Source organism: Ochotona princeps, chromosome 6 (assembly GCF_030435755.1).
Source record: "Ochotona princeps isolate mOchPri1 chromosome 6, mOchPri1.hap1, whole genome shotgun sequence".
NCBI lineage: Eukaryota > Metazoa > Chordata > Mammalia > Lagomorpha > Ochotonidae > Ochotona > Ochotona princeps.
This window is the reverse complement of record NC_080837.1, coordinates 47966780-47982066: the sequence shown is the minus strand read 5'-3', so window position 1 is coordinate 47982066 and position 15287 is coordinate 47966780. Positions and strand designations below refer to the sequence as shown.

The window sequence follows — 15287 nt, the reverse complement described above, 5'->3', positions numbered from 1 at the left end:
TGGAGCGCTCAGGCAAAGCTTGGACATGAAGCCATTTGAGGGAGAGTTAGCTGATGCATACAGCTGAAGCAAAAGTGAACACTAAGGCCTTGGACCAGTCAACAGCCAGAATCAGTGTTCCATGGGCTTGAGGACACCAGGAGCACTGCCTTACTTGGGGTTCCTCCAACCAAGAGCTGGGGGCAAGGGTCTGGGGACAGGAAAACCTCGATTTGGAGGGTCATCTATGGGAGGAGGAGGGGACAGCAGGTGTTGAGTCCCTTCCATAAGTCTTAGGGACCTCTGACGGATGCAGAATGCTCAGGACAGAGAAGGGAGACATTCCACAGGTTTGAGGACTACCCCGGAGGCATGATCAGCCCTATACTCTCAGCCTGTCAGGGGCTCTCTGAGCTTTCATGGCTCCCAACAAAGCACTTTCCATCCAGGCTGCCCCCATTAGCAGCAGCTGGAGAATTCTTGTGCCCCAAACCGTTCCAACATGGAGCTTGGAGCTAACAAAGAAGTGCTAACTGTCAGGGTGACTGGTCCAAAGTACTTAGTAGAGGAATTCAGAAAGTGGCCTATAGTTGCCTCACCACAGACAATGAGTTCCACTGAGGTATGTCTGCGACAAGGAGGTCAGGACAGGGAGTTTAAGGGATTGGGCTCAAGGCTAAAGCTAGTTTCTTTCAGTGTTTTTAGAAAGTGACCCACACATGTTTATCAGTGGCTGGACATGTTCAAGGACCAAGCTCGGGCTCAAGGCTGCAGGAGAAATGAGGTTGGCCACAGACACAGAGAAAGCAGAGAACTGTGCTTCCCAGGCAGGGCACAGACAAAGCACAAGGGATCCGGGAGACCTGACAGGCTCCCAGGGCAGGAAAGCACAGCTGGCTCTCATTTGAGGAGTTACCTGCCAGTGAGTCAGAGTGTCCATGCAGCTGTTATCACAGCTGCAGATGAGACCAGACTTGGACCCTGGGGTTGGCGTTGTGACATAGTGCATTAAGCCACTGCCCGCAAAGCCTGCATCTCATATCCAGAATGCTGGTTCAAGTCCCACTGCTTCAATTCCCATCCAGCTCTCTGCCAATGTGTCTGAGAAAGCAAAAACAAGAGGCCCAAGTGCTTAGGTTCCTGCCACTCACATGGGAAACCCAGGTGGCATTCCAGGCTCCTGCCTATAGCCCAGCCCAGCTCCAGCCTTTGCAGCAATTTGGGAAGTGAACAGTGGGAGGGAAGATAACTCTCTCTCTCTGTCTCTTCTCTCTGGCTTTCAAATAAATAACTTTTTAAAGCTGAAGTTCTAAAGGCAAAAGGAAAAAGGTCAAAGAAAGATGGCTACTCCAGTTGCTGATAGGCAGCTTTGGAGAATGAAGCCAGCAAATGTGGAGCCAGTTCCTCCCCTCCACCAAGCAGAGAGGCCAGGATCCCGGATGGGATCCGGAACTCCGGATCTATGGATCAGATCCCTTCTCTCCCCTCAGTATCCCAGACACTGTGGATAAGAGGGAGCGCTCATCTTCTCCAAGTTCTGCCCACTGCAGCCCATTTTCACACTCCCAGCCCAGCCTCTGCCAGAAGCTGTAGCTTGTGGCTTCTCCAGTAGTCAGCAGCCCAAAAGTCACACACTACCAAGAGTCAGAGGCTGTCCCTAGAAATCCTCCAGAGAATTAAAACCTGTGGTCACGTTCCAGCCTTTCACTTCATTTCTGTCAGCCCCCCCCACCAGTTACATACACAAGCCTTTCCAGCTTTGGCTGGACACCCCTTCTACCCTACCGTTTCCCCTCCCCCTGGACTTTGTCCCTCTGCCTGGCTGAGCCGGAGGGTCAGAGTCCGGGCCTGACTCATCGGCACCTCACCAGGGCTGACTCCAGCTTTGTCACAGAAAATGCCACTTGAGCCCCAGCATAGCGAGAGCCACAGAGCCCAGCAGTTGCAAAGCCACACCACTCCTTGGTCCACCATGGAGTATCTCTCAGCCCTGAAGCCCTCCGCTGGAGGCCTGCTCAGGTAACTTGTAACCCTCCTGCCCATCCCACACAGCCGGCACACAACCGGACAGCTTGCTCCATCCCCTCCTCGCCTCACAGTAGGCTTGGTCTGGCCCACACCCTATGGTCTCCCCAACTCTTTTGGCTTATCCACAAGCCTAGCCCCCTCCCCACTCCTTAACCCTCCCAGTTTTATCATCCCTCTCATCTCACCAAGTCCCTGAGGTTCCCTCTCAAACCTTTTTCCCAACTACCAGGTCCGTATCCAGCATGAGCTCGGAGCTTGGCCGGCGGGTGTGGACCTCAGCGCCCTCACCACGGCCTTTCCGTGTCTGTGACCACAAGCGTTCCTTGCGGAAGGGGCTGACAGCTGCCACCCGGCAGGAACTGCTTGATAAGGTGAGTGCCTGGGTTTTGGAAGGAGGGATGGCTTAGGATGACAATTTGGGACAATGACGCAGGAAGGGCTTTAGCCACCCAGCTGCCCCTTTCTGAGAGCTAAGAACAGTGGGGTAAACCCAAAACTTCCACTGTTGGTTCACTTATTTTCTAAGTAGAGCCGTATACTTTGCGAGTAGGGAAAACAGTGGGCAGAGGGTTGGAGGCATGGAATTCCAAAGTCAGTATGGAATAGTAATTTGTATGCCAACCCAAGTTCAAACCTTGTTGCTGCCAATTGTTAACCAGGAAGTTATTCACCCCATTAAAACCTCAGCTTTTTCTACAAAATGGGTGCAACAATGCACAGCCTATTAGGGTCATGAAAAGGAGTGCAAGAGGAGAACATATATAAAGTGCTCCTAATGGATACTGGTAAAGGCAGGATTCAAGTAATTTAAACATCATTGTTACCGAAAATGACTCTAGTGGGAAAAGAGGGAAGACGACAGGATGGATTCAGGAAACCCAGTTGGTTTTTCCTTTCTGATACAGGGGTGGTTGGGGGGAGTGGAGCAGTAGAAGGAGATAGGGTGGCAGGGTAGGAATAAACAGGACAAAGGGCCAGCCCCTAGTGAGGTACCCCTAGGTATCAGAGAACCCTGAGAGTTTCAGCCTTCAGAACAGATGGCAATGTCCTGGGAGGCAGAGCTGGGCTATCAATGGGTATCTAGGGCCAATTCATAGATGCTGGGTTGCAGGTGTGGGCACAGCATGAAACTGGCCACTTCCCTCTCACCTCCTGCCACTGGACAGGCCCTAGAGACCCTGTTGCTGAGTGGAACGCTGTCACTGGTGCTGGAGGAAGATGGAACGGCTGTGGAGAGCGAGGACTTCTTCCAGCTCCTAGAGGATGACACGTGCCTGATGGTGTTGGAGTCAGGCCAGAGCTGGAGCCCCCTCAGGGTGAGGCCCACCACCCCTTTATAGCTCCCTAAACCACTTGTCATGCATGATCTTGACCCTGGGAGTAGAGGCACTGGGAGAGCTGTGGCATGGTCAAGGACAGCACACAGTGGACACATAGTCCAGGCGAGAGTGGGTGTGACTCAGTGCTAAGAGGGATCCATGTTGAGTGTCTGGGTTAATCGTTCACTGTGTGGCCTGGGGGCCTTGCAGGGTGGGGTGCTGTCCTATGGCCTGGGCCGGGAAAAGCCAAAGAACAGCAAGGACATCGCGCGCATCACCTTTGACGTGTACAAGCAAAACCCTCGCGACCTCTTCGGCAGCCTCAACATCAAAGCCACCTTCTATGGGCTCTACACCATGAGTTGCGACTTCCAAGGCCTTGGCCCCAAAAAAGTCCTCAGGTCAGAGATCAGCATGTCATCCCTGACAACTGGAAAGTCCTGATTCCTTCTCCTGCACCCATTTGGCCCTCAATCACCTGTCCTGTTCCCTGGCCTCCTGCCGGCTTCCCCTGACCATCTGAACCCTTTTCATCTGTCCTGCAGGGAGCTCCTTCGCTGGACATCCTCGCTGCTGCAAGGCCTGGGCCACGTGTTGCTGGGAATCTCCTCCGCCCTTCGTCAGTTGGTGGAGGGGGCCGAGCAATGGCCGCGGCAGTGGCACAGTCGCCTCCATTCCTGAGAAGCGACTTGGGTGTCTGCCTCCAGGCTCATTCCCAGGATGGCACTGTGAGGACTGTGAGAGTGGCAGGTTTTGCCACCTGCAGGAAAGAAAACTCACCTAATGTCCCACCGTCCTCTGACCCAGCAGTGAGAAAATCTGCTAACATAATACCTCACGCCCAGCCCTGTATGCCTTTTGCCAAAAAGATGTAGTCCCGGCCTAGCCACGTTTCCAGCCTCCCACTGTCCTGCAAGGCTACAGGACTGTCCCCGGCATCTGACCCCATCTCAATGGCTGCCACATCTAGCTCCTCTCCAACTCCTCTTGCTCTAAGCTCTCCAGGAGGCTGGTCACAGCCCTTTCTGACTTCACCTTCAGGTTTTCACTTTGCTGTACTCTTCCCATGAAAACTAACAAAGGCATCTTCAATAAAAATATAAAAATGTTTACTAGTAAGAACTTTGGTCTCCGATGCTGGATACCTCCTTGCACCCTCCCCAGCCCAGCTCCAAAGGCCTCAGTCTTCCAGTATGGAGTTCAGTGCCCGCCTGCGCTTGGCCACTGTGCTTTGTTGCTGCTCCCAAGCCTCTCGCCGCTTCAGGAAAGTGGTCAGAGACACATTTCGAGCCACATGGTGGCCAAAGGGGTCTCTTACTAGCTCCTGGTTCCGCTCCCCTGCAAAGGAATGGTTCATAGTTAGCATCACCTCACCCCCACAGAGACAGGATAGGGGAACACCCCATTCTCTAAAGGACAGAATGCTGGAAGCAGAGGATGGCACAAGCAATTAGAGGAAGGGCGAGAGCAGCCTGCTCAGAAGCCATGACCAAGACTACTTGTGAAGCCCACTCCTCAGTCGCCCAGCTATGTGGGTAAGAGAACACAAAGCCCAGAAACACACCAGTGGTGTGGGTACTCACCCAGTTCAGCTGCAATCTCCTTCCGGGCCCCCAAGGCTGCTCCACTCCAGATGGCATCTAGTACCCGGCTGCCATGGCGACTGCAGGCCAGCGCCACATACTGTCCCTGCATTGAGACAAGCAAGGTAGGTTTCTCTAGGGGAGCCACAATGGTGGTGTTTGAGGCAGAGGCAGAGAAAAGTTCCAGAAGAATTTAGAGGATGGGTTAAAACAGTCTAGGAACTACTTCTCTTCTTTGCTCTGAAGGTACATCATGAGGGCAGCCCATGGTCTCTGAACAGCAGGTGGTGGGGAATCAGAAGCCAGAGTCTAACCTTGAGGATCTGCAGCACGCGGCGCCGCTGCTTGCGTGTCACCGAGGGGCTAGTGAGGATGGCGTCGAGCACATGGGAACCAGCAGGGCTTTGGGCCAGAGCCAGAAGCTGTGGTCCCGTCAAGGCACTCAGACTCCGAAGTATAAGAGCAGGGTGGGAAAAGTGCAGCAGATGCTGCAGCAGCAGAGATCCCAGGACTGTCACCTCTCCCAGTGCCCTGGCTGCAGCCGCTTCCTCCTGGGAATGCAGAAACAGGAAGTCACCAAACTGGGGTGCAAGGGCGCCTGCCAGCACACTTCTAGCCGGGGGTAGTTGAATATCCCACCACCTTCACCTCAGGGGTGACAGGCCTCCCACGCAGGGGTGTGTGTGTGTGTGTGTGTGTGTGTGTGTGTGTGTGTGTGTGCCTGGCTCCCAGGAGTCAGGGCTGGGCCTCTCCCCTACCTCACCTGGTGCTCCGTGGGCTCTGACCCCTCCTCCTCCTCCACCAGTCCATAGTACACCTCATAAGCCATCAGAGTAGCAAAGAGAGGCACACAGGCCACTTGCCGGGATGAGGGCTCTGCACAGTGGAACGCCTGGAGGGAAAACACAACAGGAGGAATTTAAGAACGCCCCAACCCTTGACCTCAACTTTCTGAACAGGGCAGACATTCAGGAAAGATGAGAAGGTCCAACTCCACAAAGTGTGAGCTCCACAAGGACAGGATCCTACTGGCCCTGCTATGTGCCTGGCCTCAGAACGCACAACAGGGAGTGAATAAAGAGGCATCCCTTATAGCAACCCTCTCTCCACCCTGGGAGAACACTTTCATCCCCAGGCTGTGAGATGGCTTGGGTCTCACTCTACCCAGGCTTGTGAAGTCCCTCAGCAGTAGTCCTCTTGTGTTCCCAGAGGAAAGTGACTGAAGAATTAGTTCAGTCCTAGCAGTAGGTTTGGACAAAAGGCACAGATGGACTGCAGGTGACACCCACTCACCTCCAATAGCAGCTCTAAGACCTTGGCTTGGTGGGCTCCAACTCTGCAGCAGGCCCCCACCAGGGCAACGACCACTCCTGGGTGACCTTGAGCAAATATTGCTTCCAGGGCAGGGCTCAGCTCCTCAAACACAGCAGACAGCTGAGGAGAAACAGGGATGAAAAATGTTTGGCATTCTGTACAATCTTCCTGCTGAAAACAGGAAAACACTGTGGCCTCACTTCCACTGGGTGCCTAGGTGGCCTCTGGGGGCCTTGGGGCTTTGTGCTGGGGGCTGGTGGAGTGGAGTGGGCCTGGAAACTCCCACGCATATTTGGGTTCCAGGCAGGCGAGGGAGGAGGTGGGGTTAGGGCCCCAGGCTGGCATGCTGGCATGATATGCTAGAATCCTGGGCTTGGGGACTCATTAACATACTTGAATCCCGGCTGGATGGAGTGTGTAGCATCCCAGGCTGTCAGGTGTGTCAGAGGACTGGATCTGGGGTCCTGGGCAGGTGGGCAGGGCATTAGGCCAGGATGTCACCATGCCAGAACACTGGGATGGGAAACCCATGCACTCATGGGCACGGGGGCTGTGGGCTGATCAGGGAAGGGGGGTATAAGATGTATGGGAGTGGAGATCACTGAGGGAGTACATTACAGGTGAAAAATCACTTTTGCCAACAAGGCCACTGTACTTGCAGGTTAGCAAAGGGGCCAAGGCCAAGCAGTTTGGAGGGAAACTAGAGGACTTTTCTGGTTCATCCATGTGGAAGACCTGAGCTGGACTAGTTAGCATCAACTACTGCTGACCACCACCCATCGGCGCACACAAAAGTTAGGGCTGGGGGCATACCTGCCAGTATCAGAATAGGGGATGGGTCACATTAGGCTGGGCCACAACACTAACCAGCTGGGCTGGGCCAAATCTTAGCACACTGGCAAGTGCAGGAGTCACGCTGGAACGCAGGTAATGCTAGGCTAGGCTATCACACCTACAGGTTTGCGGGAAAGCTATGGGTGGGGGCAAACTGGGGAGGGCAAAACTGCAGCGTGGACTCACCAGTGAGAGTTGGGACTGGAGGTGGGCTGGGAGTGCCAGTCTGTAGCACTCGATGGTAAAGGCCAAGACGGAGGATGGGTTATGCTTTGTGGGTCAGGGCAACCACTGGCACACGCAAGATCTGTGGCTGGAGGCAGGCCTGGTCAGGGAGCTAAGGGGACGCCCCAGCTGAGTTATGGTTCCCACCGGTGAGCACAAGAGCCAAAATGGGGGTTGGACATGACTGCAGTATATCTTAGCAGGGTTGTGACTGGGTCTGAGGTGTGCCAGACTGGGCTAGGCTCCAGCACCCACTGGTGTTCACATGAGCCAGAGTAGGTGTGGCATGACCTGGGCTAGGTCTCAGGCACCCGCTATACCATACAAAACCTGGGTCTGTGGGGTGGGCTAGGCATGGCTGGGCTGTAGCACCCAACAGTAAGAGCCAAAATGGGTGTGGGCCAGACAGGCAAGGTCACTGTTCCTGCCAGGACAGGAGGTAGGACAAGTCAGGCTAGGCCAAGCACCCACTGGTATGCACAAGATCTGCCACTGGGAGAAGACCTGATAGAGGAGCTTAGGAAACTCCTCTGTCAGGACCCAGTCTCCACAGGTGAATGCAAGAACCAAGGCTGCGAGTAGCCCAGACCAGGACAGGTTACGGTACCCTCCAGCATATGTGTGGGTCAGGTCTGGGAGCAGGCCAGGCTGAGCCAGTTCATAGCACCTACTAGCAGACAGGAGGAACAGGATAGGGTACAGGAAAGGTTAGGTTGGGCTACAACACCAGTTAGTTCAAATTAGGGCCAGGAGTGGGGGCAGTCCAGATTGGGCTAGGCTGCAGCACCCATCGGCAAATGCTGAGGTAAGGCAAGCCATGCCACACCGGGCCATACCACTCACCAGCACACATAACACTAAAGAGTGGGGTGGGGGCGGGGGTTGAACCTGGTACGGTGCAGTGTGGGCTCTTCTTCTGAGCCACTGCTCCTGCAGGTGAGTATGAGAACTGGGACCAGGGGCAAATCAGGCTGGGCAAGGCTACAACATCCACTAGCCTGTATGTGAGCTGGGTTAGGGGGAGAGCCAGGCTGGGCTAAGCGACCTTATCTACTGGTTCATGCCTAAGTCAGAGTAAGTGCAGGTTGGTTGGTTGTCACAGTACAGGCCGGCAAATGTTGGGAATGGGGGCAAGTCCTGTCAAGCTAGACTGCAGAACCACCTGGAAGGTGCAAGATCTGGGGCTGAGAGTGGGCTCATTAGGGAAACTATGAGCATCTCTCTGATGGGCTGCAACTCCCACTGGTGAGTATGAGAACCAGGGATTGGGGTGGACCTGGCTGGACAGGCAGATGCAGCCCCAGCATAAGTGTGGGTTGGACAGTTGGGTCAGAGGTCAGTTGGGCTGAGCTAGGCTACAGCACCTATTGGTGTACATAAAAGCCAATTGGGGGACCCAGTGCAGCAGCCCAATGGCTAAAGTCCTTGCCTTGAACGCGCCAGGATCCCATATGGGCGCCAGTTCTAATCCGAGCAGCCCCGCTTCCCATCCAGCTCCCTGCTTGTGGCTTGGGAAAGCAGTAGAGGACGGCCCAAAGCCTTGGGACCCTGTACCTGCGTGGGGGACCCTGTACCTGCGTGGGAGACCCGGAAGAGGTTCCTGGCTTTGGATAGGCGCAGCACTGGCCATTGCAGTCACGTGAATCATTGGACGAAAGCTCTTCCTCTCTGTCTCTCTTTCTCTCTCTCTCTCTCTCTCTTTATATATATATAATCTCACTTTGCAATAAAAATAAATTAAAAAAAAAAAAAGGCCAAATGGGATGCCAAGATAGACTGGACCAGTCTGGGGGGGCAGGCCTATTGGGAATTATGGGGTCACTGTGACTGGGTTGCAGTTCCTGCTGGTGTGAGTGTTAAGCATGTGGTGGGCAGGGCTGGGTTGGGCCACAGTATCCATTGGTTTAGGTAAGAGATGGGTCTGGAGACAGAACTGACCCAGCAACTGCAACCACCAGTGAGTGTGTAGGCTGATATGGGTGATGGACTGAGCTGGACCCTGTACTGCCTGGCACACACAGGAGTCAGGTTGCAGTTACCTCAGATGAGGTTTCTTTGGGGACCCTCCCAATGGAACTGCTGGACTCAGAACTCTAACCACAAAGAAAATTGCAGGGTCTGTGGTGATCATGGAGTGCATGCCTCAGAACTGGGCCTCCTCAGTTGTTGAAGACGGTGCCATGGATAGAATGCCCAGATGCAAATAGGGCATATGGCAGTTCAGTGGGGCCTGCAGAGGACATCCAGTACCATAGCAAAGCATGGAGAATAGAACAAATTGGATAACTCCCTCAGTCAAGTGTTGAGAGCAAATATCTGGGCAAATGGAGACTAAGGTGGACTATGTTAGCCAATGGACATTGGAAGGATTTTCTCAACCTTGGAACAACAAAATCAACAGCATTTCAGAACTATTGAAACCTCTTGAGCAGTACCCTCGGAACATGCTTCACATTAGGGACCCTGGGATGACACTGGGTGACCATCCACCATCCCCAGGTTCTGATGTGGTTTTGGGATGCTGGGTGTGGCTTCTCCCCTTCTCTCCTCCCTTCCCCCAGACACAGGAAGAAGAAAAAGAAAATTGGAAATAATGGTTCATCCACATTTCCCTACTCCTCCACCTTTCCTATACTAATCAGTGGTCTACATGAGCATACATCCTTCTCTATGTAAACATCATCAAAAGTAAAGTTAAGAAGAAAAGCACTGCCAATAGCAGGACTCTGTTTTGGCGGAGCAAAACTTAGGACTAGGGAACTGTCTTAGACACGTCACCTCATGAAGGAAGGGACCTTTAAATGCACAAGGGAGAAGCAAAGGTAAGATCTGCCGTTTCACTCCAACACTCATCCCATGAGACTGCAAGGAAGTCAGCTTCAGGGATGAGCAGCGAAGGGAAAGTGAAGCTCTGATAACTGTCTAGCACTCCTGTGGATTCGCAGTCCAATGCTCAAGACTCGTGCAGCTCATGGAACCTCAAGCTTAAAACTGTGAGCCAGTCCCCTGCTGGAGCTCATGCCTCAGAGAAGTCAAAACAAATCCTCTCTGAGATGGGAGTCCCTTTATCTTCAGCTCTGGTTCCTAAGCCAACAGCCAACACACCATCATGAATACAAAGCAGAAGGGAAGGCACACAATAAAATAAGGCCCCAGTGAGCAAGGACTAGCAGAAGCAGACTGAGCGCAGGTTCCCGACTCACCAGCTCAGGCGTGGTGATTGCATCCAGTAAGCGCTGCAAAGGGAAGTTGGCAATGGGATGCGCAGCCAGGGTCTGCAGCTGGCCCTGCAGGTGGTCCTTGAAGAGGCTCTGGAGCTGAGGGGGGTCCAACACCAGCAGCACCTGCTCCAGGAGCCTGGAGCTTGTCTGATCTCGCAGAAACAGCAGTAGGGGGCTGGGGACAGGAGCAGGGGGTGAGCCATCTTATCTCCATTTCATCCAAAATGCAGGTACACCACTTCATTCACAGCACACAGTCCCATCAACCTTGGCCAGTGTCAAGGCCCTGACCATACCTGCCATCTGCTGATGCATTGCGAGTACTCAGGTAGCCAATCACAGCACTACAAAGATGGGCACAAGACTGGGGCAGTTTGCGGCATAGAATCTGTAAGGCCACTTGAAGGCAGAAGCTGGAGATCTTGTTGGTGATGAACACTATTGGCAGAAACAAGAAAATCCGAATGACCTGTACACCTCCAACAATTAACAACCATATGCAGGGAACCATGGACACAGAGGCTCCACATAGAGGGCCTTGGCACATCCAATCAGGCCACGGTCTAAAGAGGAACAACCTGCTAGGTGGGAAACATCTCCAGAAAAACAGCTTCTGACCCTCCCCACAGTCCTCTCCTTACCAGCAATGTCCTTCAGAAAGCAAGAGCTCATGTCCTGAAGGCAATTCAAGAAAGTTCCAGGAACCTCAAAATCAGTTGGCTTGCACTCCCGGGCTGCAGTCCTTTGAGTTTCTGGATCAAGATCAAGAACAAGTACAGGGAGGAGGTCACCAACTGCCCTCTGGAGGAAGAATGATTCCACAGAGCATCAGGCACCCGGCCTGGGGAAGCAGAAAGGCGCGATAAGGCCAGCCACCCAGACGGGAGCTCTGAGACAACGCTTCTGCTTTTCTAATGAGAAACCTCCAGTTTTGGCCCAGTCCTCCATGACCCACACAAGAGAGTTCAAACTCCTCAGCCGAGTACTCCAGGCATCCCCAAATCAGGCCTCGCTCCAACTCTCTACTCTTACTTCCTAGAGTTTCTCAAAATACATGTCACAGCTTACAAATGTCTCATAAAGCCAACCTAATGATCTTAACCTGCGTTCTTCTAATAGAGCAGAACAAAATGAGAAAAGAACACTGCAGTAACAGTATTATCTCTTAAACTTTTGCCTTATGCCAGTATAGGTACATACTCACACAATCACTCATATCCATCTTGAATCATATTAAAACAAAAATTACACACATTTCTGGGATAGTGGCTTAGCCTCGCAGCTGGACCTGCACCTCACCCCGGAGTGCCCGGGTTCAACACTCAGCTCTGCTGCCTGACTCTGGTTCCTGCTGAATGCGAGGCAGTGGTAGCGGTGCCAGCTCAGCTTGCTGGGTTCCCACCTACCGCCTGGCAGACCTATAATGAGCGCCTGGTTCCCAACTTGCTCCTTCCCTAGCCCAGCCACTGCAGTTATGGGAGGACCGAACCGTTGTGCGAGAACACTCTCCCCTGTCTCGCATATTAAAACTTGCTTCCCTTTTAATTTCTCACTATGGATAGTGATCAAAAAAAAGTTAAAAAATAAGTAAATTAAAAAATAGTTTGGAATCCATTGCTCTATATGGATTACCTTCTCTTGCCTCATTCTATTTTTAAGAGATTTTATTTATTTTTACTGGAAAGTCAGATATACAGAGAGGAGGAGTCAGAGAGGAACATCTTCTGTCCTCTGTCGTTCCTGCCCAAGGCCTAAAGTACAGCTTCCAGGCCTACATGTGGGTCGTGACCTCCAACATGACTAGGTCAAGGGAGATAGACCATCGTATAGCCAATTACACTGTCTTTGGTGGTGGTGGGGTCTGCCGGAAGATGCCCTCCTACCCTCCCCTTTCTTACCCTTTAAAAGTTGTAACCCATGCATAATAAAGTGGACATTCCTCACCAGCTTGTCTCCGGTGGTTCATACGGCCAAAGAACACTATTGCCTCACCCTTGATAATCTTGGGGACCTGCTGGCATGTTTAAATCCTGAAGCCTCCCCCAGGTCTCCCACCAGTGTGCAGGGTCCCAAGGCCTTGGGCCGTCCACTAGGGCACAAATCAGCGCCCATATAGAATCCCAGAGCGCGAAAGTCTAATAGTCTACCGTGCTGGGCCCTTTTGCCTCATTCTTAAGCTGTCCCCTAAACACATCCACATACCCTTAACCCTGGGCCTCTACACACACTTCATTTTTTTATCTACTACACATCTCTAATCTCACTGCCAATTCTTCCGGCTCAAGCTCCCTCTGAAGACTTACTTCCCAGCTTACTCTCTGCCTCCTAAACTCTCCTTCCTGCTCCTATAATACTTACCAGAGGCCTGAGAGCTCCAGGGCCTGGCTCGCTCTGACTCCACGAGAACTCCTCCTAACACCTGAAGCAGAGTCCTCACCATGAAGCTGCCGTGTGTGTCTCCACAGTAGAAAAGAAAATCATCACACACTTCGGCCGCCAGGCCCAGGACCAGCTCCTCCAAGGTCTCCAGGGTACAGTCCACCCCAGCTGTCATCTTCTCCTCCTCCTCATCAACTTCATCGTCCTCCTCCTTCCGTGCAGGACTCCCCAGCAGCCGAGGTAGCTGCAGCAAAGCACTCTGTAGGACATGGACCCCACACCGATGACAGGCCACAGAGCGTAGATTGGGGTGCAGAGCAGCCCATATTCGACAGAAAGGTTTCAGGGGACTGAAGCCCAGCAGTTCCTGCAGCACCTCGCTGCCAGTCCTGCTCGTGGCCAAGGCTAGGGCCTGAGTCTCCACTTCCTTCAGAATGTTGTGCACCATCAGCTCTGCAAAGGCGAGAAAACAAACACTGGCATTTAAAAGAAACTAAGGGAAGCAGGTCTGGTGGTGCAGCACATTGACCCTCCAACTTGCGGTGCTGCACTCCCATATGGGCACCGGTTCGTGTCCCGACTGCTCCATTTCCCATCCAGCTCCCTGTTTGTGGCCTGGAAAAGTAGTAGAGGATAGCCCAAAGCCTTGGGACCCCGCACCCACTCAGGAGACCGAGAAGAAGTTCCTGGCTTCTAACTTCAAACTGATCCAGCTCTTGCCACTGCAGTTACATGAGAAGTGAACCAGCAGTTGGAAGAGCTTATTTATTCTGTATCTCCTGCTCTCGGTAACTCCACAATTCCAGTAAAAATACAGAATTCTTAAAACAAAATAAAACAGGGCCCGGTGGCATGGCCTAGCGGCTAAAGTCCTCGCCTTGAACGTGCCGGGATTCCATATGGGCGCCGGTTGTAATCCCGGCAGTTCCACTTCCCATCCAGCTCCCTGCTTGTGGCCTGGGAAAGCAGTCGAGAACGGCCCAATGCATTGGGACACTGCACCCACGTGGGAGACCTGGAAGAGGTTCCTGGCTCCCAGCTTCGGATCAGCGCGCATCGGCCCGTTGTGGCTCACTTGGGGAGTGAATCATCGGACGGAAGATCTTCCTCTCTGTCTCTCCTCCTCTTTGTATATCCGACTTTGTAATAAAAATAAATCTTTAAAAAAAATAAAATAAAACAGACAATAAAAAAAACTGAGGTTCTGGCATTGTGGAGTAGCTGGGAAAGTCACCATTTGCAATACCAGTATCATCTCTAGGTCCGGGGTCCAGTCTCAGCTACCTCACTCCCTACCTGACTCCCTTCTCAGTGCTTGGGACCCTGCAGACATGTGGGAGATTCAAGTTAAGTTCCTGGCTCCTGGCTTCAACCTGACTCAGCCCTGCCAGCTGTGGCCGTTTAGGGAGTGAACCAGCAGATGGAAGGTCTCTCTCACTCTCAAAGTAGGAATACTTGCTTTTTTTAGATTTATTTTTTATCGGAAAGTCAGATTTACACAGAGTGGAAGATACAGACAGAAAGATCTCCCATCCACTGGTTCACTCCCCAGTACTCCCAACAGCCAGAGCTGAGCTGATCTGAAGCCAGGAGCTTCTTCCGGATCTCCCACATGGGTGCAGGGTCCCAAGGCTTGGGCTATCCTCGACTGCTTTTACAGGCCACAGGGAGGGAGCTGGAAGGGAAATGGACCAGGAAGATTATGTACCCGCAACGCGTGCAAGGCGAGGACTTCAGCCAATAGGCTACCACGCCGGGACCAGAAGGGATACTTTAAAATAAATATCTAACATAATTTTTAAAAACAAGGTTTTGAGAAAAGGACAACGTTACGTTCCATCACAAACCAAAGGCCTCGCACTGTACGGAGACCAAGAGAACCTGGGGATGCAGATAAAGTGCCCACACCCGAGGAACTCTGGAAAGCCTCCTCACCCTCCTGGACTGTCTGCTAACCTCGTTCTTCTCCGGTCTCAGGAGCCTCCTTCAGCGCCGACAGGGCCCGGCGGAAATAGCCAAGGGCTTCGGGGCTCAAGTGGGGGTGCGCATCTGAAGCCGGCTCCGAGCGCCCCTCGGGGAGCTGCTGTCTGCGGCCTGGCGGGGCGCGCCCCGACCCCTCAGCCCCGCGTCCTCGTTTACGACCAGCTGCGAGTCGGCGCCCCGCCTTGTTGGGGTGAGGGGAGCGCGGACCCAGCCCCATGCGTGCTCAGATCCCGCTCGGCCTTCCTTAACAGCACGACGTTCCAGCCGCCGGGGACAGATTCCCGCAAGTGACGGGTTCACACAGGCAGCCACTCTGGGTGCCGGGGATACGTCATAGACGTGCGACGTCCCGGAGAGGACCTGTGGGCGTGTCCTGACGGTCGCCACGCCCTGTCCCCGCCCACGGCCGCCGCCTGCAGCTG

At 53.2% G+C, this 15287-nt stretch overlaps 2 protein-coding genes across 2 annotated transcripts; one reads left to right on the top strand and one right to left on the bottom strand.

Annotated features, from left to right (window-relative positions):
* Positions 1-1868: 1868 nt before the first annotated feature.
* On the top strand, positions 1869-4380 carry CIDEB (cell death inducing DFFA like effector b). Its single transcript, XM_004584722.4, has 5 exons — positions 1869-1998; positions 2237-2378; positions 3174-3323; positions 3537-3727; positions 3872-4380. The coding sequence occupies exons 1-5, from the start codon at positions 1877-1879 to the stop codon at positions 4005-4007; spliced, it is 741 nt and encodes a 246-aa protein (XP_004584779.3). The 5' UTR covers positions 1869-1876; the 3' UTR covers positions 4008-4380.
* Positions 4381-4413: 33 nt separating this feature from the next.
* On the bottom strand, positions 4414-15104 carry NOP9 (NOP9 nucleolar protein). Its single transcript, XM_004584721.2, has 10 exons — positions 14839-15104; positions 12862-13335; positions 11145-11255; positions 10800-10941; positions 10486-10678; positions 6203-6343; positions 5673-5801; positions 5224-5460; positions 4910-5015; positions 4414-4664 (listed from the first exon to the last, which is right to left on the bottom strand). The coding sequence occupies exons 1-10, from the start codon at positions 15080-15082 to the stop codon at positions 4507-4509; spliced, it is 1935 nt and encodes a 644-aa protein (XP_004584778.2). The 5' UTR covers positions 15083-15104; the 3' UTR covers positions 4414-4506.
* Positions 15105-15287: the final 183 nt, after the last annotated feature.

Coding starts and splice junctions, on each gene's coding strand:
- CIDEB (XM_004584722.4), top strand. CDS start 1,877: ATGCCACTTGAGCCCCAGCATAGCGAGAGCCACAGAGCCCAGCAGTTG. Junction 2,379..3,173: donor GGCAGGAACTGCTTGATAAG/GTGAGTGCCTGG, acceptor GCCACTGGACAG/GCCCTAGAGACCCTGTTGCT. Junction 3,324..3,536: donor AGAGCTGGAGCCCCCTCAGG/GTGAGGCCCACC, acceptor GGGGCCTTGCAG/GGTGGGGTGCTGTCCTATGG.
- NOP9 (XM_004584721.2), bottom strand. CDS start 15,082: ATGGGGCTGGGTCCGCGCTCCCCTCACCCCAACAAGGCGGGGCGCCGA. Junction 5,461..5,672: donor CAGAGCCCACGGAGCACCAG/GTGAGGTAGGGG, acceptor CTGCATTCCCAG/GAGGAAGCGGCTGCAGCCAG. Junction 5,016..5,223: donor GCGTGCTGCAGATCCTCAAG/GTTAGACTCTGG, acceptor GTCTCAATGCAG/GGACAGTATGTGGCGCTGGC.